The sequence below is a fragment of the Triturus cristatus genome, chromosome 9 (assembly GCF_964204655.1).
Source record: "Triturus cristatus chromosome 9, aTriCri1.1, whole genome shotgun sequence".
NCBI classification, from domain to species: Eukaryota; Metazoa; Chordata; class Amphibia; order Caudata; family Salamandridae; genus Triturus; species Triturus cristatus.
The window spans coordinates 140,043,313-140,070,058 of record NC_140592.1 but is presented as its reverse complement, the minus strand read 5'-3'; the positions used below and the strand labels follow the sequence as shown (position 1 = coordinate 140,070,058).

General features: G+C 46.4%; 1 protein-coding gene across 2 annotated transcripts in view; it reads right to left on the bottom strand.

Annotated features, from left to right (window-relative positions):
- Nucleotides 1-26,746, bottom strand: part of FBXW12 (F-box and WD repeat domain containing 12) — a 164,486-nt gene that overhangs the window by 100,663 nt on the left and 37,077 nt on the right. For both annotated transcript variants that reach the window (XM_085624555.1, XM_085624556.1), the window contains 2 exons: nt 9,919-10,128; nt 5,717-5,881 (listed from right to left, as the gene is read on the bottom strand). In XM_085624555.1, coding sequence (XP_085480681.1) covers nt 5,717-5,881; nt 9,919-10,128 — 375 coding nt within the window. The remainder of the gene's footprint in view (nt 1-5,716; nt 5,882-9,918; nt 10,129-26,746) is intronic.

Sequence of the window (26,746 nt, the reverse complement as noted above, 5' to 3'; positions counted from 1 at the left end):
CTTTGTACTCCTGTAACTCCTGTAACTACGCTCCAATAACTGAGGTAACTTTGTAATCATTTTCTGAAACAATGTTTCTTCCTCATGTAAAGCGCTCTGATACCTCCGGGTTTAGCCAGCGCTATATAAAACTCAATAAATAAATAAAATAAATAAATAAGATTGCACCCATTGTTTTTTTGCCCTACCGCGAGGCAAAGTTAACAAGCATTTGCAATGCAATAGGTCTCGCATTTACGTGAGTTTAAGCTATTGGCATTGTAAATTACAATGCCTTTTATTTAGGTTTTAAAAACGGAAACAAAAATAAAAGGCATTGTCATTTGAAATGTCAATAGCTCAAACTCACGAAAAATTTGAGACCTATTGCATTGCAAATGCTTTTTTTAAAGGACGCAGCGCCGCGCTGCAAAATTGCTCTCAGCGCTGCGCCATTTCCTTGAAAATATATCCCTGGATCTACAATAGAGTTTTAATGAGTGAGAATCAAAGGACATGACGTTCAACCATGGGCAGAACCATTGTTAGTGACTGACTACAGTATGTGTAATGGTCAGTTTGTTTTCGTGTATAATCAGTCAGATTTCATCTTTTTTAGAGATTCACTTTGAGAAGTAGCTCAGCGAAAATAGAAAATAGTTTGCTTTTTTGGTCGAAGTGCATAATTTCATGTTGTTGATTTTGTTTCAAAAATTGGTATTTGTTGTTTGCCATTTTTCCATTTTATCTGAGGCTACCCAGAGAGACTCTATAGCGCCTGTGACTCTGAAGTCACCGAGGCATGATTACCATTATCATTTTCTCTTTTTGTCAACGAGCTGTTTACGCGACAGGCATTGGCTACAGGTTTGTAGTTTTTTTTTCGTTTTATACTAATTTTGTCGATGTTGTCTCTGAAAGATTTCGAACGGGTTGTCTTCTTGCCTATCATCTCGTTCCTATCCAAATTTTCTGAGACTCCATTGGACTATTCTCGTTTTCGGAGGTAGGGGCAACTCTCAGCTCAGCTGGCGCTTTAACTTAGAAGAAATATTACCGTGGGAGTCATTTGTTTCCGAGCGTCAGGCAAGGGGCTCGGTGCCAGTGCATTCCTCAAGTCTGCCTAAAGCATGACTCTCAGACGCAGACGTGATCTGAACTTTCCAAACAGCTCACTATAACTGCTCTCTTAAAGCTGTATGCCACAATAATCCAACAGCATAAACTGTCATGAGGACTCGGACCAGCATAAAATAAACCCAAGCGGTATCAATTGTCCAATTCATCCAGCCGGTTCTAGGCACGTTAATATTCCATTTAAAGTATGCAGCCTCATTTTTCATATAGAACGTCTTGTGATAGAAGCTTTTAAAAAACAAGAAGTTCCAAGGCGAGTACGCTGTAAATCAAGGCTTACTTAATATGATGCATAAATACCCTTTTTACAAAATTACAAGATTTATCTTCAGTGATATTTATCCCAACAACTAAGAGCGGACCATCACTTCGCAAGGAGAGAAAACAAGCCTGCGAATGGTGCGCGTGCGCCACAGCGAGACATCTGGTTTCAATTATCGCACCAGTGTCTGGGCACGATAATTGAAACCACATGGCGGCCGTGCGGGTAACCGACACCAATAGGCAATGGGCGGAGCAATGTGCCCGCCTTTGGCCAATTGTGTGCTGTCTTTGTTAAAAAGACGCACGCAAAGGCCAATAGCGTGGGCCAAAACAAAAAGCACACGGCGTGTGCGATTCTTAGGTTAGTTTCGAGAGCCCCTACATGAAGTCTTCGCAAGAACAGCGCATGTGCGCTGTTACAGGCTCGACCTAAAAACTGCCACAGCAGGCAGTTAATCGCTACAAAGCGAAAATATGACCAGGATGAAGGAGCTTTTATATGAGGTGTGGCGCAGGTGGGAAAGGTGTGGCACAACGGCTAGGGCAGCTGACTCTGGAGCAGGGGGCTCACGGTTCGATCGCCGGCGGCCCGATGGCCCCCAGCGCCTTGAGACCCTTAGGGGTGATTAGTTTGCGTTCTACAAATAACAGGTTATTATCCACTGCTACTCTACCCACTCTCCGGGCTGGGGACACTGCTCCTCCTGATGCTGCTGCCGCTTTGAGTTGTGACCCCAACCCCCTGCACCAGTGCATTGCACTATATTGTATGGACTGCTGAAATGTTGTATTTGCAGAAAAGTAGTGTACAGAAGGCAGGGACCAGTTGTTGACTGCTCATGAAGAAACTTTTTAAAAATAATTTAAAAAGTAGGGTTCTTAAATATGTCATCCACGTTTTGATGCCCCTTTTTTCTTTTTTTAGATCAGTCTAAAAAAGTTACAAAACATAAAAGTCAAGAAATGTTTTAAAAAACAGATAAAAGTTCCTGTTGGAGTCATCGTTCCTAGTTACAAAAATTGAAAAATATGTTTCATGTCAGTCAGCCATGCGCAATGTGGGGTTAGCAGCAGGGCCTGGCCTGCAGCGAGGCCTGGGGCCCATACCCCATGGATGTGCACAGGGTGGGGTTGGGTGGTGTACACAAAGTGGGGGCTGGGCCCTTGGGCTCACTCTCCCATGGGTGGCTAGCCTCCTGTGCTGCACACAGCCCTTGACTGTGCACTGCGTGGTTTAACAGCAGTGCCTGGCCTGTGGCCTTTCCATGTCCACAGTGTGGGGTTGGGCACAGGGTCTTGCACCCAACCACCCATGGGTAAGCAACTCCCCACCCCGTCACGTACAGCCGAAGGGCACGTGGCGTTGGCCCCTCTCTGGGAGTTGGTTGCAGGGCCTGAACAGGCAGAAAAATACAAAGGGAAGAGGTAAGAAAAAGACTGCAACGCAGTGACAAAGTGAGAGAACAGGGATGGAAAAAGAATGTGCAGGAGCAAGATAAAAGGGTAGAGAGGGTCAGGTGGAGGAAGAAAGCGCCATGAAGTCGAATCAAGATCAAGCAGCCTTGGTATACGGCACCCCGACCTTTAATAGTTCTGGCCGCGTTGCTTCTGAACAAAACTTCGGGCTCCAGCACGTATTCCTTTACAAATTAAACACTGATGCTTAAACACAGATATTGTTGATTAAATTAAGTTTTAATGCTTTAATATACTGATTTAAGTTTATTTTTCTCCCTTCCTAGATTGGACTTTGCGCTCGTTTCTTTCTCATCCTTGTAGATAATTGGTAAGGCTTTGATTAACAATAAAGTAGGTTTTATACACATATGAAAGTACCTTCAAATATGCGAGTTTCCACATAAATTTAATTTAAAAGACTATCATTTACACAAATATATGCCAAATGTAGGGTAAACATGACAACGGACTTGTTTTTTAGTTCACTATCGTTGGAGCAGGGCAGGCAGGAATGTTTGTAAATTACGTTTAAAAACTATCACTCAGATTCAGGTGCAACACTTTCGCATGTGAAAGAAATGCACTTTTTTGAATCTTCAAGTGGTTTTATTAAATTTTAGATGATGTTTGTTGCACGATTTGCATGTCAAATATCCTCCACAGACTCTTGGAGTCACGCGAGAGCCTTGACTCTGTTCCCCCTGCAATTTGTTGACTCGCCCACCTCTAGATCAGAATCAACGGAGTTATTGTAGTATTTTATTTTACCACATGTAACCCCGTAGCGTATATTTATTGTGTTATTTAGTTTTACTCTTTGCGGTTTCATAAATCATGAATTTTATCTTGCGTAGCTAACTGTAAACTGGCAAGTTGTTCTTCGGTGAAACGCTCTGTCTCCCATGAGGTCAAGTCTGTCCTGTGTAAAACTGCTAACAGTAAATACAGTAAATAAATGACTCACTCACGGCCGGCAAGGAATAGAGTGTCCCAGGGAGGAGGGTAGCAACAGAAACCGTGTGCAGTATAAACAAACCAGGGCAGTCCAATTCTCCCACCTGCGTAAGGGAAGAGATGGGCTAATTCCATTGTGAAAAGGTGATTCGTCCAACAGGCCGACTGTAAACAGCGTCCATTCTTTGGGAGAGGCAGCCCCCCCCCCCCTTCCTGTCACACGGCAGTAAGGAATGTGCCTGCTGCAGAAGAATGTGTGAAACCGAACACCACGGGTTCGAGTGCGAGAAGGAGCACGCTGCTTTACAAGCCCTGCGCAGTTTATGAACCAAGGCGGCCCTTGAGTGGTGCGCAGCTGCGGCAGTGAGCACAATGTAACAAGAAACATTATATTTATACTATTTACAACAAATAAAGTAATAAATACAACAAGCCTAAGGGGGTAAGGAGGGGCCAATCGCTAGGAACCTGGGAGTAAGCGACGGTACATCGGACTCGGAGTGACTGTTACACCAAAACAACGTAATGCTCTCTAGATGGGTAACCGTGCAAACCACGGGTATCAGTGACTGCCTAACGTTTACCTATTAAGATGTGTCCACAGCACCTAGCTTGGAAACAGGACTCCCTGCCACAGGTTCATGCCTCTCGGCTACAGGAAGTGCTTGAAAAGGAAATAAAACAAGCGGAAGTGATCGCGTTTGCGATCAAACATCAAAGCGGCAAAAGTGAAAGTAATCGAGCAGAGCATCAAAGGTCTGGGTGAGAAGGGAGGGGGGAATGCAATGAGCAGAGGAGCAGCTGTGCACGTGCATGTGAATATGCACTCAAGGTTTAGGCCAGCCAAAAGTGTGGGTAGCACTCTGAAAATCCCACATATAAAATGTCTCTTCGAGCCTTTGGCTCGCGAGACCTAAAAACTGCCACATTAGCCCATAGGAATTCCACTATCTCTTTACTTCTCAAAGGGCCCCAACTTAGTTTGGCGACCAACATAACCCCCAGGTAAGGGAAGGCGCTAGTCTTAGGGACTGGGGTAGACCTGACCTTAAAATTAAAGGTCTTCCTTGAACTCGACCCCACCTGCATCACATATGACTTGGCGTTGTTGACCAACAGGTCCTGGTCCTCCATAAACTTCCCAAAGGAGTGAAGTAAAGTTTGGGCCATGAGGACGGTGTTGTCTGCACAAGTAATACCGGCAAACCACTTGTGTATTAAGTCCAGCACTACATATGGCCAACCACTGGTACTTCAACACCCTCCCATTGAAAATAATGGAGGTAGGGGCTTACTACGAAAGTGTAAGTTGCTGCAAAAGTGCAGTTTCTATAAACCAACAAATTGTAAACTTACTCTAAAGTGTAAGTTACTACAAAAGTGCAGTTTGAGATTAAAACTTTGTAATACGTTTTTTAGTACTACTGTAGTACTACAAAACATACCAAAAAGTGCAGTCTGGGAATCAGGCCCAACCTCTCTCTCAGTATATATTACATGAGCTCAAAGAGTTAAAGTTGTATCACCAGACTTGCCCTGCATTTGTTGAAGATGGCAATTGTTTTACTTTTTGGACTACATTTTTCCCAGACACCTTCAGAAATGTAGTTTTGTTGATTTAATACATTTGCTGCTGAGTATTGAAATACAAGTGCTAATGCCAAATGTCCTCCGCCATGTCATTAACAGAGTCAAGAATTAATTTTACCATAGGACAGAAAATGTGAAATTGGCCTCTGTGACATACACTTTTACTAAAGAACAACAATTCAGAGCAGCAGCACCATGTTTGAATTGCTTGAAATGAAAACTAGGAGGAGGAAGAATAAGGTTACAACAGTTGGAGCACAAGCTATAAAAAACAGAGAGTCATTTTCAAAAAGGCAGAATTTACACACAAAATGCATGAAGAGGAACAACATACCTTTGGGAGTTCATTGACATTGTACAGGTTTGCAGCCACTATCCACTGAGTGTCTGGAGAGCAGAGTACCAGGTCGACTGCATCATCTGTGTACACTCTAATACGGGATATCTCATTTAGAGCAGCCACTCCAAGCGTGTAGAGAAAGCCTCCTCCGATGCCTGCCTGAAATAGAGTGACCACTGAGATGATGAGCAGTGGGACAAATAGTGAACAAATGACATCATTTCTAAACCATATGATGAAACATAAAAGATAAGGCATGGCAAGAACCATTAATCAAAACGAGGTTGTAGGTTATGCAGTTGAAGTTTCCCTCTTCATAATAAGTAAACTGGATCACAAACTCACTCGGCAGTATATGCAGTGAAGGCATAAATAAAATAATTTGGTATTTGTGAGGTTACATCTTTTTAACTTAAATTCACTACTCGTGCTTGCAAACTGTGTCAAACATACGTCGTTAAAATCTGTGATATTCATGTTAACGAGAAAGTTCGACTGAAGGAGGAACCAGGTACAGAATGTGTCACTAGGAAAGAAACACACCTTGAAAAGATACATTCATATTTATGATTTTTAATTGCAATGCAGTAACCAGATTTGCGTTCTCGGAGTACGAGTAAATAATTAACAGTGCAAAGGTATTGTCTTAAAAAACCTAATACATCTGCCCTGAATGTTGAGCCGATACCACAAAAAAGCTCACTTTGATTAGTGTAAAAAAAAAAAAATGTACTACCTACACAATATATTTCTTTAAATGCAATCGAATGTGAGACCCAACAACAAAACTGTCATACACTACACTTTGTTATTCTTGACATGGTATTGCTTTCTTACAGTTGAAGGTGCAGCATTTCTAAAAACATCAACCGATTTGCTACTTAACTATTAGAAATTACACAAAGGACTTGTAAGATATGTACTTTACATAAAATTTAAATTTCATAAATGGAAACTTTGAAACACACACGCACACTGAAAAAACACAACGTTAACAGGGATGTTAAAGCATAGACTATAGTTATGACCATAGAAAACCATAGAATATAGTTAAGAGTTATTTCAAGAAACTGTAACTCGTGTCCTAAGATAACTAGAACTCGCGCCCTCGCCATGGAAACTAGGTCCTAACTATAACTACCTACTGGTGACCGGCAGTAGGTTATTTATATTAAAATGAAATTCACCAGTTATAGTTAACTGAAGTTACTATAGCTAGTGCCCTTACCATGCTCTGCTTATGACCTCAAATATTACATTATTCATGACATGTTCTATGAGATGATTGATACCATCAATACAGCTGACATTACATCATTGATGACATAACTGTGTATGGAGTGTTCCTCCTTCTGCACTCATCCCCATCTCACTTCGCTATCCAAAAGCGAATGACCACCAACAAAGTGGAAATTCTTTCTCCAATCCTCTTCTCAAATACCAAATATAGGGTTTTATCTTTCACAGCAAGCAACACCGCAAACTACATGTCACCAATATTGTGAAAGGTTCAAAATTCCAATAATGAATTCTGGGAAGCATAATTTGTTTTATAAAGGAAAACCAAAGGGAATGATGGACGGAGTGTTGAACATTGCAAGCACTCACCTCCAGTCAACTGATCTGGGTTTAATCCATCATCATTCTTTAGCTCACTCCCCCACCCCAGTTCAGACATAGCCATATGCAAATCAGTCTGACTCTGTGCCTCATGGGAACAGTCCAGCTCGAACTGCCAAGCCATGTCTTCCCTGGACCGGAAACAAGCATCCTGGGGCGGTTTCTGGCTAATCAGTCGTCATCAGCCAGGCTAGCTTGAATCCAGTGGCAAAGTGAGCAAGGGACCCACGTCTGGGCATACCCTGCCAACTTAGGGTGAACAAAGCAAAACCAAAGGGAATGATGGACGGAGTGTTGAACATTGCAAGCACTCACCCCCAGTCAACTGATCTGGGTTTAATCCATCATCATTCTTTACATCACACCGCCACCCCAGTTCAGACATAGTCATATGCAAATCAGTCTGACCCTGTGCCTCATGGGAACAGTCCAGCCCGAACTGCCAAGCCATGTCTTCCATGGACCGGAAACAAGCATCCTGGGACTGGTTTATGGCTAATCAGCCGTCATCAGCCAGGCTAGCTTGAATCCAAATACAAATACCATATGCACCCTTTACTCTGATGCCTTAACATCACTGTCTTCCACCACCTCCTGTTTAAGCCCTATGCTGTGAGTAATCCTGCCTGCTCTGTCCTGTTACTACTATGTAGGTTCTGCATATCGTTCAAGGCCAATCATACCAGTTATGCAATGCTCTCCTAGATGCAAAATGTCTGTTGGATTACCCCATTATCCAAAGTGCCTCCTGCCCATGCACTTATAGTTCTGCTGTGCAAGACAGATCCGTAAAGCCTGGGTGTATATATACCTCAATGTGACAATCCACATGATAAGTATCTCTCAAGATGCTCTCAAGATGCGCTCAAGATGCTCTGCATCTGGTGCAGCGGCCAGGGCAGCTGACTTCGGAGCACAGGGTTCACGGTTCGATCCCCGGCTCCGGCGGCAGCTCAGCTCAGCACCATGTGACTCTGGGCAATAGCTCACTTAATTTCCATGACGGCCCCCAGCGCCTTGAGACCCGTAAGGGTGAGTAGTTTGCACTTTACAAATACAGATTTTATTTATTCATCTATCATGCTCCCTCATTTCCGCCCCACCACATCTTTAGCCACTCCATGGACATTTTGTGACTGAGTCAGCTGCAAGGTGAATTCAGTGGTGCTTAGATACCTATGCCCCAACATTAGCAATTTTAGCTTCCTGACACTTACCTTGCAGACAGGGTCCTGTAGCTATTTGATGTGTTTGCTTACTGGGTGGTTTAGTTGCCTTATCTTGCCTTAGTTCTTGCTGGGTTTCTCCTCTCTTAAATACATACTCAGCATCCAACCCAAGTCTTGTTCAAAGAAACCGGTAACTTTCTGGAGTTCGATCAAAATGCCCATTTAGTAAACAAATAAGCTAATAAAGCTAATAGGGCCTCTCTGGTTTGTGCTGGATATATTGTATCTAAATAGAATACATTACATAGGGGCTTATGCTTATAGCTGTAACTGCTCCAAATGAATATTGTACTTTTCTTGTGTATCACCTACTTTCATGTACAGTTAGTTCCCTGTCACCACCACAGACCTGCTCATGTTTTCAAATCATTACTGGTCATGGCATGGAATGGCATGCCCTCCGTCAATGTCCTAAACGTACAGCACACATACCAATGACTTCTGTAATTTCCTGCATGCAGTACATGTGCATACTGTGCATAGAATACTAAGGATATGGTCTAGGTCTGAAAGAGGCCTGCAGAACATAACCCTGGTCCCTGGACCCAAGGTAGCAAAAAAACAATATTTTCATAAGTGACAAACAGATTTTGATTTCATTTTCATGAATGTCTTTGCAGACAGACCCAGCAAATAAAGGACAATACAGTTATTTAAAGAATGTCTCAAAACCCACTCACTACACAGATGTACATCAATCCAAAAGAGTCTATTCACTGTTTATCTCTCAAACAGATTTGTATACTTTCCCTACCTAAAAAATCCTCCATGGAAGCTTAAATGTCAAAAGTTTGCAACGCCTTCCTGAAAGTCCCAACCCCTCCTTTGACCAGAGAGCACCATACGTCACATGCTTACACCTAAGTGAAAATACTGAACCTCTATTAGGCAGCATCCCTTCCAAAGTTGGTTGTACCATCTACCAAGCTATAATCTTGAGCCCTCTCTCATATCTGCCAAGAGAGACCAAGACCCCCCAATGGCCTAGCAGCGACCTTCTCAGGCTTGAGTGAAATATATGCAGGAAGGAGAGGTCAAGGTGCCGCTCCTTGTCCTGCGATGATCCTGAGATCTGAAGCTACGTTTAACACACAGAATCAGGAACTTCCCTCATGCGTGCTCTTCATGAAGCACCTGAAGACCCTTCTCTTCAAGCAATATCTCATCCAGGATGATCCTCAGATGCTAATCCTCTTTGTCTTTACTGCATCCCATCTCATCTCCATCCTCTATATTGCACCATTCTACTTCATCTGTGTTCAGTGCATTGTTGATTAGCTCACTAGGTTTATGCTATGTAAATCCCAATACATTAATTTATACAGATACGTTATGTACATTACTTACAGACACGAACATGTTTCCATGTAATATGTAGATCGCCATTACACATTTTGCAGTGTTTGTAGTAAACGCAGCCAGCTCCTCTCCTTTCTGTCCATTCCAAACTTTAATAGTTCCTTTAACATCAGAGGTCAGTACAATTTTTTCATGAGGAACAGCAATCAACTGTGATAAGGCTTCTTGCTGCACGGGGCTGGACCATAGTTGAGTCCCCTGAAGAAAATGAGAAACATAGTGACATAAAAAGTGTCAATTCTTCTATAATATCAGTGTACACAACAGTATGATCTTTCTTACCTTCTTGTACATTTTTCTATTCTTGAAATAAAATGTATACACGTCTTTGTTGTGCAAGTATTGTTTTGTAATTAATGTTCAGATTACTGCTATCAAAACTATTTCCAAAATAAATGTCAGTTTTATGTGGCATACTTAGAATGAAGTACCACTGTGAAATTCAACTAGCAGTGCATAAGTAATGCAGGTGGTTGTAGGAGGAAGGAAAAAACACTAATTTGGGACAAGGATTTACTTTTCTTTTTATCATCAGACTTTGACTCAGAATAAGAGAGAGGGAGAGAGAGAGAGAGATGCAGGAAATGAGAAGAACAGAGGAAGAGAAAGATAGTTAAATGGGAAAAAGCAAGAATGAGAATGAGTTTGCACGAGGTAAGAATAGGCCTGGGCGGTAAATTCCGTTCCGTTCGCAGAATTTGCGGAATTTGGGTAATTTCGCGAACGGGCGGAACAAGCAATTCCGCTTGTTCGCGGAACTCTGCGTGCTCTCGGAGATTTTTTACTGTTTCGCTGAGTTTTGCGTAGCGCAACTATACAAATTCCGCCCACCCCTAGGTAGGAAGTTAGTATTTGGAAATGTCAGCGCCCAGCTTTGACAGTTGCAGGCTCCTAAAAAACCTTTAGGCCCCTGCACTATTTTTACTTACTTTGTTTCAAATTAAACACCGTTTACCAGTAATCTTCACTACTCTGACCTTTCCTTTGTTCCTCCTTGAGCCCAGTCTTTGGGGTGGGACCAACTCATGATACAGTCATCCAATCAGCATTCTGTATTCTAAAATTAAATATCAGTCCCATTTCTTTCTCAAGTCCATTCTCTGATCGTGGAAAGGGAGCCTCGTTACATATCTTATGAAATGTGCCTACAACTTATCTGGCTGAGGCAGAAGCAATTCTAGGAGGGATGCAGGGTATGAATACCAGGAGAGATAAATAGGGGAAATAAAACATGATTTTCCGCACGGTGGTCAGAAGTGACAGCAGAGGAAGCGTTCTTCCCCAGTCCCTGCTCTTTTTCGTACAACAACTCTCAATAGAGAGGCTGCAATTCAAGCCTGCACGGTTTATTAATGACGGGACATCTAACATTGCTAATAAAACTAGATAACGCCAGGTGCTGCATCCGCTTCGATTTCACTTTACCAGCAGAGTAAGAATTTTTAAACTTAGATGAAGGCCATCATCCTATGAAGGTGTCCCCTAAAGTTGTTGATCTGGGCACCACAAAATCTTTTGACTGACCTGGTTTCCAGTAAATCAAGCAGACCTAAAGCAACTCACACAAAGCATACACTGTTGTCTCCTAAAACGAATCCAGAAATCGGTACACAAGCAAACTGAGAAGTATTCAGCACAGCAGATCCTTTAGGAGAACAAAAGCTGCCCACAGTTGGCCTTAACCAAACCTACTGGACCTGCAACAAGGCCGACAACAGTCTCGAATTGTCTGCTCAAAGATAATGTAGTGCTTTCCTACCATCCAATCCCAGCGTCTCCCCTACAAGTTGGTCCTCAATCTGAAAAGATGTTCCAAGGTGAATCCACAATCCTCACAAGAAAGAACAGTGGCTCGCTAGAAAAGACAATGTCATCATCTAGGCCAGTTTATTTTTCAAAGCTTTTCTCTCAGAAACGCAAGAGGATCTGATGGAATAAGGGCGTAGAAGACTGAGACACCAAGGGGAGCACTTGAAGATCTGAAGAGACCCTTCCAGGGCTACTAGACAATGACACAATAGAAGTACATAGTACCTTCCACACCCAGAAGGGAATTTCCTAGTCATCTGCTGGTGTTTCTAAGGCTTCTTCCATTGAGCCAGAGGACAAGACACCTTCTGGAAAGTTTAAAGAGATATCAATGGTTAAAAAGAGAGGCATGGACCAGAGTTTAATCTCCATCCAGGACCGAATCAGGAATGCAAGTGCAGCCAATGCTCAAGCCCTCCGCACCATGCCTAAGCCTACAGGCTTCGTTTACCTTGAAGGCTCTGCAAGCAACACTGACTATGTCCACGTCAACTGGACAAATCACTTATAAGCATGTTGTGCCCTACCAAAAATATTTGGGCACGGGAGCAAAAAAACTATGTACAGTGGCAATACCACATCACTCTGCTCCTCGATGGCAGCTACCGGCACCACTTGAACTTGGATGTCAAGAGAAGTCTCCTATACAAAACCTACAGGAAGAATCCTCAAGTTTCAAACCTTCTTTACAGTTGCAATCCAAGTTCTCCCCCCATACACCAGTAAATACATCTTAAGGCCACATAGTTCAGGGGCCAGTGAAATGACAGAGGCCACGCTGGTCAGATAATTAGACAACAAAGATAACTTTTGGTGTCTGCATTTTCTTGAACAGTGTCATCTTATCAACTGCAGTTTGAAGGGCAAAGCTCATACAATTCCTGCCCCCCCCTGCGCCCTTCCAAGCCCACATTCCAAGGGCTGCCAACATAGAGAGGATTTACACTTTACAAAGCAGAATAGCTACCATTGGGATGAACCAACAGCTCTCTTTGCAGAGATTCAGGAGGTCACAGAGAAGACAGCACTGATGTAACATTACCCAATCTGCCACGCAGTACTTCTCAGGTACGATGTGTACAACTCATATGTCCAGTGACCAAAGGACTACACAATATTTTGAACCCTTGGCAAATGCAGTGGCTTCCAATGCCACACTTTGCCATAGATTTCACATGCCGAGCGAGAGTGCACCACTCCAGAAGTGAGGACCTGGTGTTGAATCCTTAGTCACCCTAAACGAAAAAGTAGTGCTCAGATGTGGACTTGAAGCTTGCAGTGCAATAAGGATTCAAGCTGCACCTCCCTGATGAGCGCCAGCAATGGCAGAACAGATTTGGCGTTGCCTGTGCTTCTATTAAGAAAGAATGTCGCTCAGCAGTTGAGGCTGGATGGCAACTCTGGGCATTGAGGCGGAGACTGAGATGCTCCCTACTAGGATTATACCTGCAGAGGAATACTCTATTGCAGACTCTGCCTTTGGAACATCAAGTAGGTTGGTATCTCCCACCTCCACTTACCTGTAGAGTGAGGCGTTTCCTATTTACAAAAGTTTCCGGAGTACAAGATAACCATGGCTGAGGACAGTATCCCCAAGTACAAGCGAAGCTTGGCTTACAGGGCATTTTACCATTCCCACGTACACTATATAAGATTGGGCAAGATGGGTTAGGTAGAGTCACACAGAAGGATCATTATCGTTTGGCAAACAAAAGAAGGAGCGCGCCCTCTGAGGTCAAATAATACCTCCAAACTAATGAGAGGTGTACTGAACGGGACAATCCTTTATTTTGGTTACCAATTTTTAAATCACCACTAGCACTTGCACACACAAATAACACCAGCTCCACTGTAATCAGGTGTCGCAGCACACCAAGATGGCACTCGGCCTCTGGGTGGGACCCCGATGATGAAGCATGTCACCAACTAGGTTGGTGAGTGAGGGGTCTTTAACCAAAATAAAGGATTGTCCCGTTCAGTACACCTCTCATTAGTTTGGAGGTATTATTTGACCTCAGAGGGCGCGCTCCTTCTTTTGTTTGCCAAACATTTGTTCAAGGGGAATAGGAGTACCCTCTACCCAGAAAAACCCTTTCTCTCCCATTGTTTTTCATGGATCATTATCGTTGTCATGAAAGCTCTGTGATGTGACAGAATAGAGAGGGGAGAAACATGTTTACCTTTTACAGAGATAAGGGAAGTGTCCAAATATGATCCCCTCCCCACCTTCTCTTCCAATTGTCAACCCTGTATAAGACAGGATCCAAATGTAACAAAACTATATTATTTGCCATGGTGGTAATACAAATTTAACCTCCCTCCATCTCACACCCAAACAAACACTTGCTCACAATATGAGCTCTGGATGAACCTGCCTAGCACCATTTGGTGTTGGTGAAAGAGCACGCCTATAGAAGTGGCACACCACTAAGCGCGGGGGAGGGATTTGTGCTTTTTTTTTTTCTTCTACAAAATGTGTTTTTTTACCAAAGAGCAACCTAGCCTTTGTAGTTTTCCATTACTTTGGGGGTGAGACCAAGACTGATTTGAATATTACAAGTTTCCTTCTTCCTTCTACAATAGCACAGTAGTAATATCTACTGATTAATTGCTGTCCACAAGGATCCCCATTAGTTAAGATCTATTCAAGCATTTCCATCCATCCACTTTATTAACCGACTGTGATTCGGCTCTCATGTGCAAAGGCAATGAAAGAATCTTCCCTATAAGTTCCACCAGTCACACATTACCTCTTTAGGTCTCGCGCCTAGCGTTGCAGTGCGCAACCCTGCTCGCGCAGCGAGAGACTTCTTGTAGGGGGTTTCAAAACTAACCTAGGAATCGCACACGCTCACTAACCTAGGAATCGCACACGCTCATGCGTGTGCTTTTTGTTTTGCCCCATGCTTTTGGCCTTTGCGTGCGTCTTTTTAACAAAGACAGCACACAATTGGCCAAAGGCGGGCGCATTGCTCCGTCCATGGCCTATTGGTGTCGGTTACCCGCACCGCCGCCATGTGGTTTCAATTATCGTGCCCAGACACGGGCGCGATAATTGAAACCACATGTCTCGCTGTGGCACTGGTTTCACCTTGGAAATTGCCAGACATTGCATCTTCAAAAGGCCCTGAATGTGGGAATTGCACTTGGAAATCAATGCAGAAGCACAGATTTGCAAAGTCATTCTACATTCCAGAGGGGGCATCTGGTAACGGTGCAGTAATAACATACACCAAAATTTTTGCATGCGCTGCATAAGGATTTCTGGGTGCAGAATTGCCTCATAAGGATACAGCTGTAATCAGTTTTTTAATAAACAAAATATGATAAAACCTCTTTGAATAGTATGTCATGGTCAAGGCAATGTCCTTGAAGCGGCGCCACACTTCTATTAAGTTAATTTTAGAAATCCTGATTTAAATTGTGGAGCAGTCAGTTTAGACCGGCGTTGTACTTTTGACTGACGATATCTTCCATTGAGAGTCGCATTTAATTTTTTTTTAATGTGCTGTCAAAAGGAGTACGGTCTTCTCTGCTGTTTGCTGGTGTAGCATTTTGGTGTCAAGACATAAACAATGGGTAATTTCCATCGGATTCCGATTAGGGGAGTGGTTGTTGAAGCTGTCATGATGTCGTCATTTTAATGATCAGCGCGGTGTTTGACAGGGGCGGCAGTGACTGCTGCGTCTTTTAATGTGTCCTAATTTTTTATTAAAACGTTAGGCCTGTTCTTTTTCCTTTTAGTAAGTAATTTACACGGAGCCACGTCACTTAATGCCATCCATCTGGTGGAATAATAATCTTGCTCATTTTGCTTAGAAATAAACACTGCTGTCAACCCTAAAGCAATGGTCGCCATCTTGCACAAGGTTAGAAAGAATATTAGTTCCTTTCTGCAACGCTACCTATCATTGACGTGTGCCACTCTGTGCGCAATGTCTTAATCAACGGATTGCCTGAGCAGGAATTGCAGCTCATGCACTAAATTCCTGGCTGATTTCAGTAAAAACGTTTCAGAGCTTCAATACAAAACCTCATGAGGTTGAGTGTAAAGCAGTCCTGGCCTTCCCGTTTAATTCGGATGATATCTTCCTCAAAGGCATTTACAGTCTTGTCTATGCAGAGAGTTGTTTCACCTTATGGCGAAGTGCTTGCAAGGCGTGTTTCTATTTCACTGTGCCGGAGCTGTTGTGTCTGCTGGTTGAGGAAAGTGCCTACGTAGTCATAGGTCACTGAAGATGGCAGGATGATTGTCTTAAACAATCTCATCTGTAATTGTATTAATGTGTAGTGGTCGACGGAACCTCTTCTCTGAATTTTCTACCTGGGACGAGCACTATAAAACATTGGTTACTGTCACTCAGGGCAGTCGGTACCCACATTTTGGCCTGCTACCTTCACTCCACTGATTGCTGGGTATCACTTTTTTAATGAATTTCTCCTACTGCAGGCACTACATGCTTTCCTGCAACATTCTGCGCCATGCGCGCTTTCCCTTTCCAAGCAGCCAGAGACAATGGCGACCGCTTTTTTGAATAGGGCTCACATTTACAAGAGTTTGAGCTATTGGCATTGTAAATGACAATGCCTTTTCTTTATGTGTTAATTAGCAAAACAGATAAATAAAAGGCATTGTCATTTACAATGCCAATAAATTAAACTCTTGCAAATGCAAAACCTATTGCATTGCAAATGCTGGTTTTACAATTGCCATTGCCATTCCACCCCTGCAAACTACAAACATAATGTGTGCATGGCTTTAGTAAGTTAAACATCTGGGGCCATATGTAGGTAGCATCACATTTACCGACTCATAAATACCGAATTTTACCGATTCGGTATTTATGAATCGGTAAATGTGATGTAGGTAATAATTCGGTAAAATTTACCGATTCGGAAATATTCGGTAATTTTGAATCGGTATTTACCGATTCGGTAATGAGGCATACCTTCCCATTGATTCCTATGGGCCTGGAGGCCCATAGGAATCAATGGGAAGCCATTCACAATTACCGATTCGGTAAATACCGATTCGGTAATGGGGGGAGCATATTCAAGGGTGGCAGGGTGTCACATTGACACCCTGTTGCACCCCTGATTCTTGCATGTGTGCACATGTGGCGGACATACATGCCCTGAGGGCATGTATGTCTGCCACATGGCACTTGTACATCTCCAAAATATCACGTTTTGCAATAAATTCGGTATTTTTCACCAACCTATATTTGGTGGTAAATACCGAATTCTTATTCCTAAACATCACTCTTTAGAGTGCTCCCTACGTATGGATTCAGGATTCGGTATTTACTGATTCGGTATTTCTACCGATTCGGTAATTACCGAATCCTGACATATGCCTCCTACATCTCAAATAGCTAAATACCGGTCGGTAACGGGATATTTACCGAATTTCGGCCGTTACCGACCGGTATTTAGCTACCTACATGAGGCCCCTGGTGCTTAGCTCACAGCATGATCTACATGAAAATACCAATTACATAAGAAGGTGCAATTCACACAATGTCTAAGATATGTTGTATGATTACGAGTCCAAATGCCATTTAAATGATTAAATATTTTGCAATGTTCTATACAAACTACTTTCTTTACATTTGGCTTTGGCACTCAACATACCAATTAACTGTTTAGTAAAAGATGCTGAGTCAGCACTAGAATCAAACCAACTAATTTTCTAAATGTAATTGTCTTGTAGGTAGGTTGAGCCGAATGAGAGCGTGGGGCACCCAGATGCACACATCAAATAGGTGGTAACATTATGGCAGTGGTGGAAAATGGGATAACTTTAAATTGGTTAGGAAACTCGTTAAACAGTACGACACCAGATAAGTATGCAGCTAAAAACATATAAGAATACTTGCACTGCATTCTTTATCAAGCTACAATTAGAAACTACCCAGGATGGTCGTGTTAGACAGGAAACATGAACGGTTGAATATTTAGGTGTTTGGGAAGATGAATGCTAAAAGGTTAACCCCATCCCAAATCCCTTTCAAGGCCAATCTTGGAGGTGAGCACTTCAGATTCATGGTCCATGCGTGGCTGTGTAAATGACAATAATCCTCACCTTAGCACTTGAGAGTCCATAGCAGTGATTTTTATAAAAAAGTGCTCAATTTCATGACGGTATAAAGACAGGGTGGTGCATTTTTTGCAAAGGCAGAATAATCATATTTGTAATGGGGCCCTGTGTGCCTTTGAACCAGTGGTCCACTGACAGAAAATACGGTTTCCTTTTAAACTGGAGGCAAAGCCATATAATTGTGACAGCAATCCAAGGAAAGAAGCAAGAGAAGTCTGTCTCTCTACAGAAATATATTGTATGGAGCACACAACACAGGCGAACGAGGAAGATGGGTGGGGCGGTAAGGAATCTATCACTACTAATGTTTCTTACGGATATATTGTTACTGAAGGTAAGTAACTTGTGCATCTGAAAGAAACACGTAGTTATAGATTCCTTACCTTAGAATAGATACCCCAGCAATACCAACTCCGGTGGTGGGTCTGCGAACCAAGATGACACCAGAAAGTCCTGGAGAACAGAAAGGCCAAAGAAGCCGTCTCTCCGGACTTGGCTGTCCAGGCAGTAGTGCTTGGTAAACGTGTTCAGCGAGGCCCACGTAGCTGCCTGACCGATGTCATGCAAGGGACACCCCGCCCCAAAGCAGTAGTAGCTGCGTCGCCCTGGTAGAATGGGCGCGCAGCCCAACCGGAGGCTCTTTTTTAGCCAAAGAATAACAAGCCTTTATGCACAGAATGACCCACCGAGAGATGGTCTGCTTGTGCACGGCCCGACCTTTCTTGGCGCCCACGTAGCCAACAAAGAGCTGGTCATCCACCCGGAACTGTTGTGTGCGGTTTAGATAGAATGAGAGTGCATGTTTTGGGTCCAGATGGTGGAGCCTCTCTTCCTCTTTCAAGGGATGCGGAGGGGAAAGAAGGTAGGCAAAGTGATGGTCTGCCCAATGTGAAAGGCAGTGACAACCTTCGGCAAAAAAGATGGACGGGTCCTAAGAACCACTTTGCCCAAATGGACAGAAAGAAAAGGAGGTTTAGAAGAAAGAGCCTGGAGCTCACTCACTCTTCTGGCAGAGGTGATGGCCACCAGGAAAGCTGTCTTTAAAGTGAGAAGATGAAGAGGACAGTTGTGAAGTGGCTCAAAGGGAGCACACATCAGATATGTCAGAACCAGGTTCAAGTCCCACTGAGGCATTATGAAAGGAACAGGCGGGAATAGATGAGTAATGCCTTTTAAGAATCTATTTGCAACAGGGGACTTGAAAAGGGAAGGCTGATCTGGAAGCCGTAAAAAGGCTGAAATGGCCGAGAGATAGCCCTTAATAGTGCCCAGAGCAGAGCCCTGCTGGGTCAAAGAAAGAAGGAATAGAAGGACCTCTGAAAGAGGGGCAGAAAGGGGATCCACAGCCTTTGCTGTGCACCATGCCACAAACTTATTCCACATACAGACGTATATCGTCTTAGTGGAGGGACGCCTGGCTGCCAAGATTACATCACAAACTTCGGGAGGCAGGCCAAAAGACGTAAACTGCCGCCGCTCAATCTCCACGCAAGGAGGTGGAGGCTGGACTGGTTCGGGTGGAAGACCGTCCCCTGTTGCTGCGACAGAAGATCCTCCCAAAGAGACAGTCGGATCAGGGGATCGATAGACATGCAGAGTAGCTCGGGATATCATATTCTTCAAGCCTAGTCCGGAGCAACAAGAATGACTTGGGCCCGGTCGCGCTTGATCTTCTTCAGCACTCTGGGTAGAAGTGGTATAGGCGGAAAGGCGTATAGTAGACTGCAACACCACTCGCGACGAAAAGCGTCGCCTAGCGAGTGCCGTCTTGGAAATTCCAACGCGCAGAACTGAGGACATTGTGCGTTCTCTTCGGTGGCGAATAAATCTAACCAAGGCTCTCCCCACTGCTGAAAGAGACCTTGCGCCACGTCCGAGTGCAGACGCCATTCGTGATCCATCATGCACCGGCGGCTGAGTTCGTCCGCCCTGGCGTTCAGAGAACCTGCCAGGTGTTGAGCCATCAGGAAAATGCCCTGATGTTCCAGCCATGTCCAGAGACGCAGAGCCTCCTGACAGAGGGTCCACGACCCCACCCAGCCCTGTTTGTTGCAGTACCACATGGCGGTGGTGTTGTCCATGAACACCTGTACTACTCTCCCCTTGACAGAAGGAAGTAATGCATTCAGTGCCAGTCGGATCGCCCGAAGCTCCAGAAGGTTGATATGGAGCCGGGACTCCGCCGGAGACCAGAGTCCTCTGATCTCCGCCTCCTCCATGTGGCCGCCCCATCCCAGAAGGGACGCGTCCGTCACCACTGTGTGTTCCGGTTGGGGAAGGAAGAGGGATCTGCCATTGACCCAATTGCAATTCGTGAGCCACCACTGCAATTGTTGTGCAGTGCCCACCGAGATCTGGTCATGATCGGACAGGTTGCCCTGATGTTGTGCCCACTGGAGCTTCAGGTCCCACTGCAGAGCCCGCATATGCCATCTGGCATGATCCACCAACAGGATGCAGGAGGCCATCAGGCCCAGTAGCCAGAGGGTCATCCTGACCGAAACCTGGGATAAAGGCTGAAAGATCGGAATCATAGCCTGAATATCCTGGACTCGCTGGTCGGGAGGATAAACTTGAAACTGCGCAGAATCCAGAACCGCTCCGATGAAGAGGAGCTTCTGAGAGGGAATCAGGTGCGATTTTGGTGGCACGTTGATGGAGAACCCCAGCAAATGCAGGAGGTCGGCCGTAGTCTGAAGGTGGGAGACGACTGCCTTGGGCGAGCCCGCCTTCAACGACCAGTCATCGAGATAGGGGAAGACTGGGACCCCTGATCTGCGTAGATGAGCTGCGGCCACCGCCATCACTTTTGTGAACACCCGAGGGGCCCTGATGAGGCCAAAAGGGAGCACGGTGAACTGAAAATGCTCGTGGCCTACCGTGAACAGCAGGTAACGCTGGTAGGTCGGCAGGACGGGAATATGAAACTAAGCGTCCTGCAAGTCCATCGCTACCATCCAATCTTGCGGGTCTAGGGCGGACAAGACCTGAGCATGTGTTGGCATCTTGAACTTCTCCTTCCGGAGGAAGCGATTGACGTTCCGAAGGTCTAAGATAAGACGCAGACCCTTGTCCTTGTTGGGGACCAGAAAGGAGTGGGAATAACAACCACGACGTACTTCTGGCCCAGCAACGCGCTCAATGGCCCCCTTTGCCAAGTGGGCCATGACTTCCTGCTGAAGAAGCGCAAGATGGTCCCCCGACATGCAGTGGTATTGAGGTGGCATAGCTGGAGGGGAAGTCTCGAAGGGGAGGGAGTAGCTCCTTCGGACAATCTGCAGCACCCACTGGTCCGAAGTGATGTTGCGCCAGGGCGGAAATGATGGCAAATTCTGCCGCCCACTGGCGTTTGGTGGGCCTGAAAGATCTGACAAGGAAGGGTTTGCAGTGGATGCTGCGGGGGTGGAGGTGGACTGACCTGCCCACTAGCCCCCTGAACTGCCTCGACGGTTTCCACGGCCACGCTGTTGTTGTTGCTGCGCCAGCCTGTGGCCCTGCAAACATAGTGGGGCACCCCTTCCGTGGCCACAAAAGGAGCAAAAGGCGGAGGAGGCCGAGTGGCCGACAGGCCCAAGGACTTGGCCGTAGCCCGTGAGTCCTTAAAGCGCTCCAGCGCACTATCTGCCTTATTGCCAAAAAGGTGAACGCCATCAAAGGGCATGTCCATCAGAGTGTTCTGGACATCCCCCGAGAAGCCAGTTGTTCTCAGCCAGGCGTGGCGCCTAAGCGCCACCGTCGTGGAAATCGCCCTGCCCAGCGAGTGGGAATAACAGCCCAAGAGGCATGCAGTGTTTACCGACCAGAGCCCTAAGCTGGCAGATGAAAACAGCTTCTTGCCAAGCTGCCCCAGCTTCTTGGATTCCCTATCCGGAGGTGTGGAAGGGAACGCGCTCTGGGATGCAGAGGCTTGGACAACCAAGCTCTCAGGAGTGGGGTGTTGGGAGAGGAAGAGGGGGTCACCCGGAGCCGGGCGATGGCATCAGGCCATGTTCCTGTCCACAGGAGCCCCTGTGTTGAGCCTGGACCAGGTGCCAATAAGAACGTCAGACAGTGCTTCATTAAAAGGCAGCAAGGGCTCCGAAGAGGTCGCTGCCGGCTGGAGCACTTCTGTCAGGAGGTTAGTCCTGACAGCCACTGCAGGGAGTTTGAGGTGGAGGACATCGGCCGCCCTACGCAACACCACTGCGTAACTGGCTCCCTCCTCCGTGACCACGGTAGGAGGAGACAGCATGCCAAGGCCAGGTGAGTCAACACCACTGACATCCCCCAAATCATCTGCCCAGTCCGGGTCATAGATAACCTGATGAAGGTTATCAACCCGAAACCGGTCCCAGGATGCTTGTTTCCGGTCCAGGGAAGACATGGCTTGGCAGTTGGGGCTGGACTGTTCCCATGAGGCACAGGGTCAGACTGATTTGCATATGGCCATGTCTGAACAGGGGTAGTGGAGTGAGCTAAAGAATGATGATGGATTAAACCCAGATCAGTTGACTGGGGTTGAGTGTTTGATTTGATCAAACACTCTGTCCATTATCCCCTTTGGTATCGCTCAGTCCGGGTCATAATCACAGTCTTGTGCGAGAGGGTCCTCAGACCCCTTCCAGTCCTCCCCTTCCTCCGAAGTCTGTGGAACAGGCTGAAAATACGAAGGACAGACATAGGGAAAAAATTGCCCCATCGGCGTCGGAATCGGCGCCGATCCGGCACCGTGTCGGTGGGCGATGTTGGAGGTGGTGCTGGTGGGGTCGATGTCGGTGGAAGCGTTATAAGGTCAACCGGCGTCAACCGGGGTCCGATCCTGGATCCCAGAGGGTCCTGCGGCGCCGGAGCCACCGGCAACCCTGGGGCCGGAGCCGCCTCCGATGGAAGGACAGGACCCCCAGTCGGGCCCGTAGGCGCACTGGCGGGGACAGACGGCCCAAAGAGTCAGGCCATGGCAGCAAGAAACTCATACACCTGGGCAGGCGTCGCCGGACCAGGGAAGGGAGGGTGGACCGGCAGCGACGTCGGTGGCTCTGCCGGAGCCACGGGGGTGGCACCACCCGCACCCTAAGTAGTGTCGCGCGACGGGCGAGGGGAAGTCAAGGAGCGACCACGCTTCTTCGACTTCTTTTTGGAATGCTTCGACTTACCTGACCCTGAGTTCTAAGACTTAGATCCAGAAGAATGATGGTGACGGCTCTGCGACCGGTCCCTCGACCTCCCACGGGACCGGGACCTTGAGCGGAGCCGACTGCCGGACTTCCAGCAACTTTCGGGACCGCTCCCGCAAAGTCTTCTGCGCCATGGCCCGGCAGTCGGGGCACGACTTGGAGTCGTGGTCGCGCCCCAGGTAGTAGAGACACACGCGGTGTGGGTCCGTCACCAACATCATGCGGTGACAGTCCCCACAGTTCTTAAACCCGGGCATCACTATGACACCAGGAGTCGATCGACTCGAGAAAATAGAGACAAAAGGTCTAAAAAAAACTCAGTCAAAAAATTACTGGGGGTACTAGCTCTTCCTGGATCTGCGCTTACTGGCGCGGAAAAAGTAAGAACTGACGTCAGCGCGCGTGGGCGCGTCTAAGTAGCTCCAGCGACGTCATCCCGGCGCCACCGACTCACGCGGAGCCGCACGACGACGCCTACCGATGCGCAGGGGTACTGCTGATGAAAACTTTCCGGATCCAGTCTGATGCCTGGGGGTAATTCTAAGGTAAGGAATCTATCACTACGTGTTTCTATCAGATATCAGATAATACTGGGAGGTACTACGCATTACTGTGATGACCCCAAAGCTGCTTGCGAGTGGCTCAAAGCCTACAGGTTGGGGCACACACCTTCAAGGGTGGAGCCTACTACCACATCTCAGGAGTGTAAAGTGAGAAAGAGGACCCGGAAGAGGCCCCGAGGAGGACCATCAAAGAAGCCAGGTACGTCCCAAACTGAGAAGAAAGCGCATATGCCCTTCGAGCACAGGCTGAGATTAAGAAGACGACGGAGACCGCCTCTGAGATTGCCTCCCCTTCTGAAAAATGGACTGGTGAATCTGAATCAGATTCCTTGAAGGCAGACAGCACTCTTTTACCAGAAATCACCCCGAGAACAGCGGATGATCTCCTCTGAAACAAACCCTCTGCGCAGTTAGGACGTTTACCATAATCAAGAGTATCTGGACACTGTGCTATGCAGATCATCTAGATGCTATTGTCATTTTCACTCGACTCGGACAAGGGTGAAAATTGCTGCTTGTAGGTAGTGGCCTGTCCCTTCCCAGATGGGCTCACCATACAGGGTGAGGTAGAGAAGTTGTGCCATAGATGGAGAGGGTAGTTATTCACCACCTCTTTCTCGGCATATGCCAGAAGTGTGCTGATATGGATACAGGTGGGTGTACCCTTTGAATTCCTACATACATCCATAGCCAAGGAAGGGATATATGTACAGTTAATCTGGAGATTGCTGGGCCGGGACATCACTCTCTGCAGTATTTACGCCTCAAATCAAGACCAGATACCTTTTTTGCATAGACTCTCAGCCTCGATGGCGTTAATGAACACAGGCAACTGGCTCATTAGAGGTGACTTTAATTGGGTAGCAGATGTTGCCCTTGACAGCTTCTTTCCCCCGCTGCCTGCAGCCCAGACTCACCACATCGCTGGGGGTTTCTGTGACTGGATGGGACACTGGGACCTGACAGATATTTGGAAAACACACCAGGCAGACATTAGGGACTACTCATTCTATTCTCTCATATACCAACTGTGTACACGCTTGGATGCCTTTTTGTCTTCTCGTGGGCTTAACCACTCTGTCGTTCACATGGAATACCTGGGGTGCACATTTTCCAATCACAGCCCATTGCTCCAGGATGTGGAAACTCGATCCTTTGAACCTGGAAGATACTTGTTTCCAGGAGTCTCTAGGATACACCCTAGATAATTGCTTTGCTAATAACACTCGGTCAGTATCCACAGGGCTAGTGGTATGGAAGGCAGTTAAGCTTGTGGTACGGGAGCATTGCTTGGGACAATCCAAAGGTATACTGCGGAAACCCAACCGGGAACTGGGCGAACTTGAGGGTCAGCTGCATAGCCTTGGCAATGCACAGGGCATAGATGTTGCAGACCTGGAGGGACTTCGGGAGGTGCATGCGCTTTACCATGCTGCACTTGAACGGTTATACTTTCACAGCTATAAGGGGTATCTTACAAGAGCACAGAAAGAGGAAGGGCACTCTGGTTACTGGCATGGCCATGGATCTCAAATTACGCATTATAATCGGGCACTGGGGAGTCCATTTACGCACCGGGGTCAATCAATGCTGTGTTCTGAGATTACTACAAGGACTTCTACAGCACGCCACAGCCTGTGCCGCTGGAAACCCAGGCAGCCTTTCTGAATATGTTACAGCTCCGGCTCCTGGATGGGCAGACGAGGGAGGTGTTGGGCAGCCTGGTGACGTCACAGGCGATTCTCGTAGCTATTAAAAGTATGGCCATGGATAAAACCCCGGCCCCGGACGGCCCCCCCTGCAGAATTCTATTCGGTATATGCTTAGAAATTGACTCTATACTGTAATACCCAGAGGTACAGTCTTATCCACGGGCGGCCTTCTTGTCTATCGACCTAGAAACGGCCTTCGACATGCTACGCAGGAGCGTAACACAGGAGCCTGCAGCCCCCACGGTGCTCTAGGGGGCCCTCTCAGCACAGCACTCTGGCTGCAGAGCTCCTGATTGAGCCTGGAGGGGGCCCCCAACGTGCCTTGCAGGGAGGCCCCTTCAAGTTTTGTTACGCCAGTGATGATACGGTGAGCTTATCTGTTTGAAGTTAGCGATGGCTGGATACGATGGTTAAAACTAGGGCACGATACAAGACGGGTAGAATAGTGTCTCCTCAATATGGTGTCTTTCGTGGCACCAGGCAGGGATGTCCTTTATCCGCGCTACTGTTTGCTCTGGACATCGAGCCCTTGGCGGAGTTGTTAAGACAGAGGGGAGTGGGTATGAGACTAACTGTGGGAGGACGTGAACATACTATCTCCCGATACACTGACTATCTCCTGCTTTATCTGACAGATGCCACAACAGATACCGTTAGTGCGCTCGGCCTTCTGGGAGAGTTCAAAAGTCTTTTGGGCTTGAGAGTTCACAAAACTAAGACTCACCTGTTTCCTATGTCCCCAAATCTTCCTCGCCCCAGGGGCTCTAGGCAGATCTCAACTGGGCTCAGACCACCTTCTGATACCTAGGGGTACAGGTCCTCCACTCACTAGAAAACTTATGGGAGGGAAATCTTGGGAAGATGCTCTGATCTCTAAGATTCTGGGTCTCTTTCTGGTGATCTCTAAAAGTGCCGATTAGGGCCTGAGTATCACTGTCTAAAATGGTTATTCTTCCACGTTTGATCTATTTTTTTTTTATCAATCTTACGGTGACTGTTCCCTCCTGCTGGTTTTGCCACCTGGACACTCTGCTGCAAGACCTGAGCTGGGATAAGGGCTGGCAGAGGGTCTCCTTAGAAACTCTCAGTGCCCTGTGGCAGAGGGCGGTCTAGGAGTGTCATATTTTTAGCTATATTTCCTGGCCTCTCAGATACAGTGGATCGCGCAGTGGCTGGACAGGCAGAGGCTGGAGGAGTTGGGATCAGCGGAATCCATGACACACACCAGTCTACTGTTGGTTCGACTGCTCAACCGGGCGGTGGAGGTCCCACAACCAATCGTATAGGGGACTACTGCATTGCAATGCTGTAAGTGCTGTGTAACAAAGACAAAAGGAACCACCTTGTATGTGCCAGACTTACCCTTGGTGGGCTATCCACATGGGGACCTGTTAATGGTTTTCACAACTGAACAGTTCTCCACCTGGATGGACATAGGACTGGAGACGGTAGGGTACTGTTAACAACAAAACATCTGTG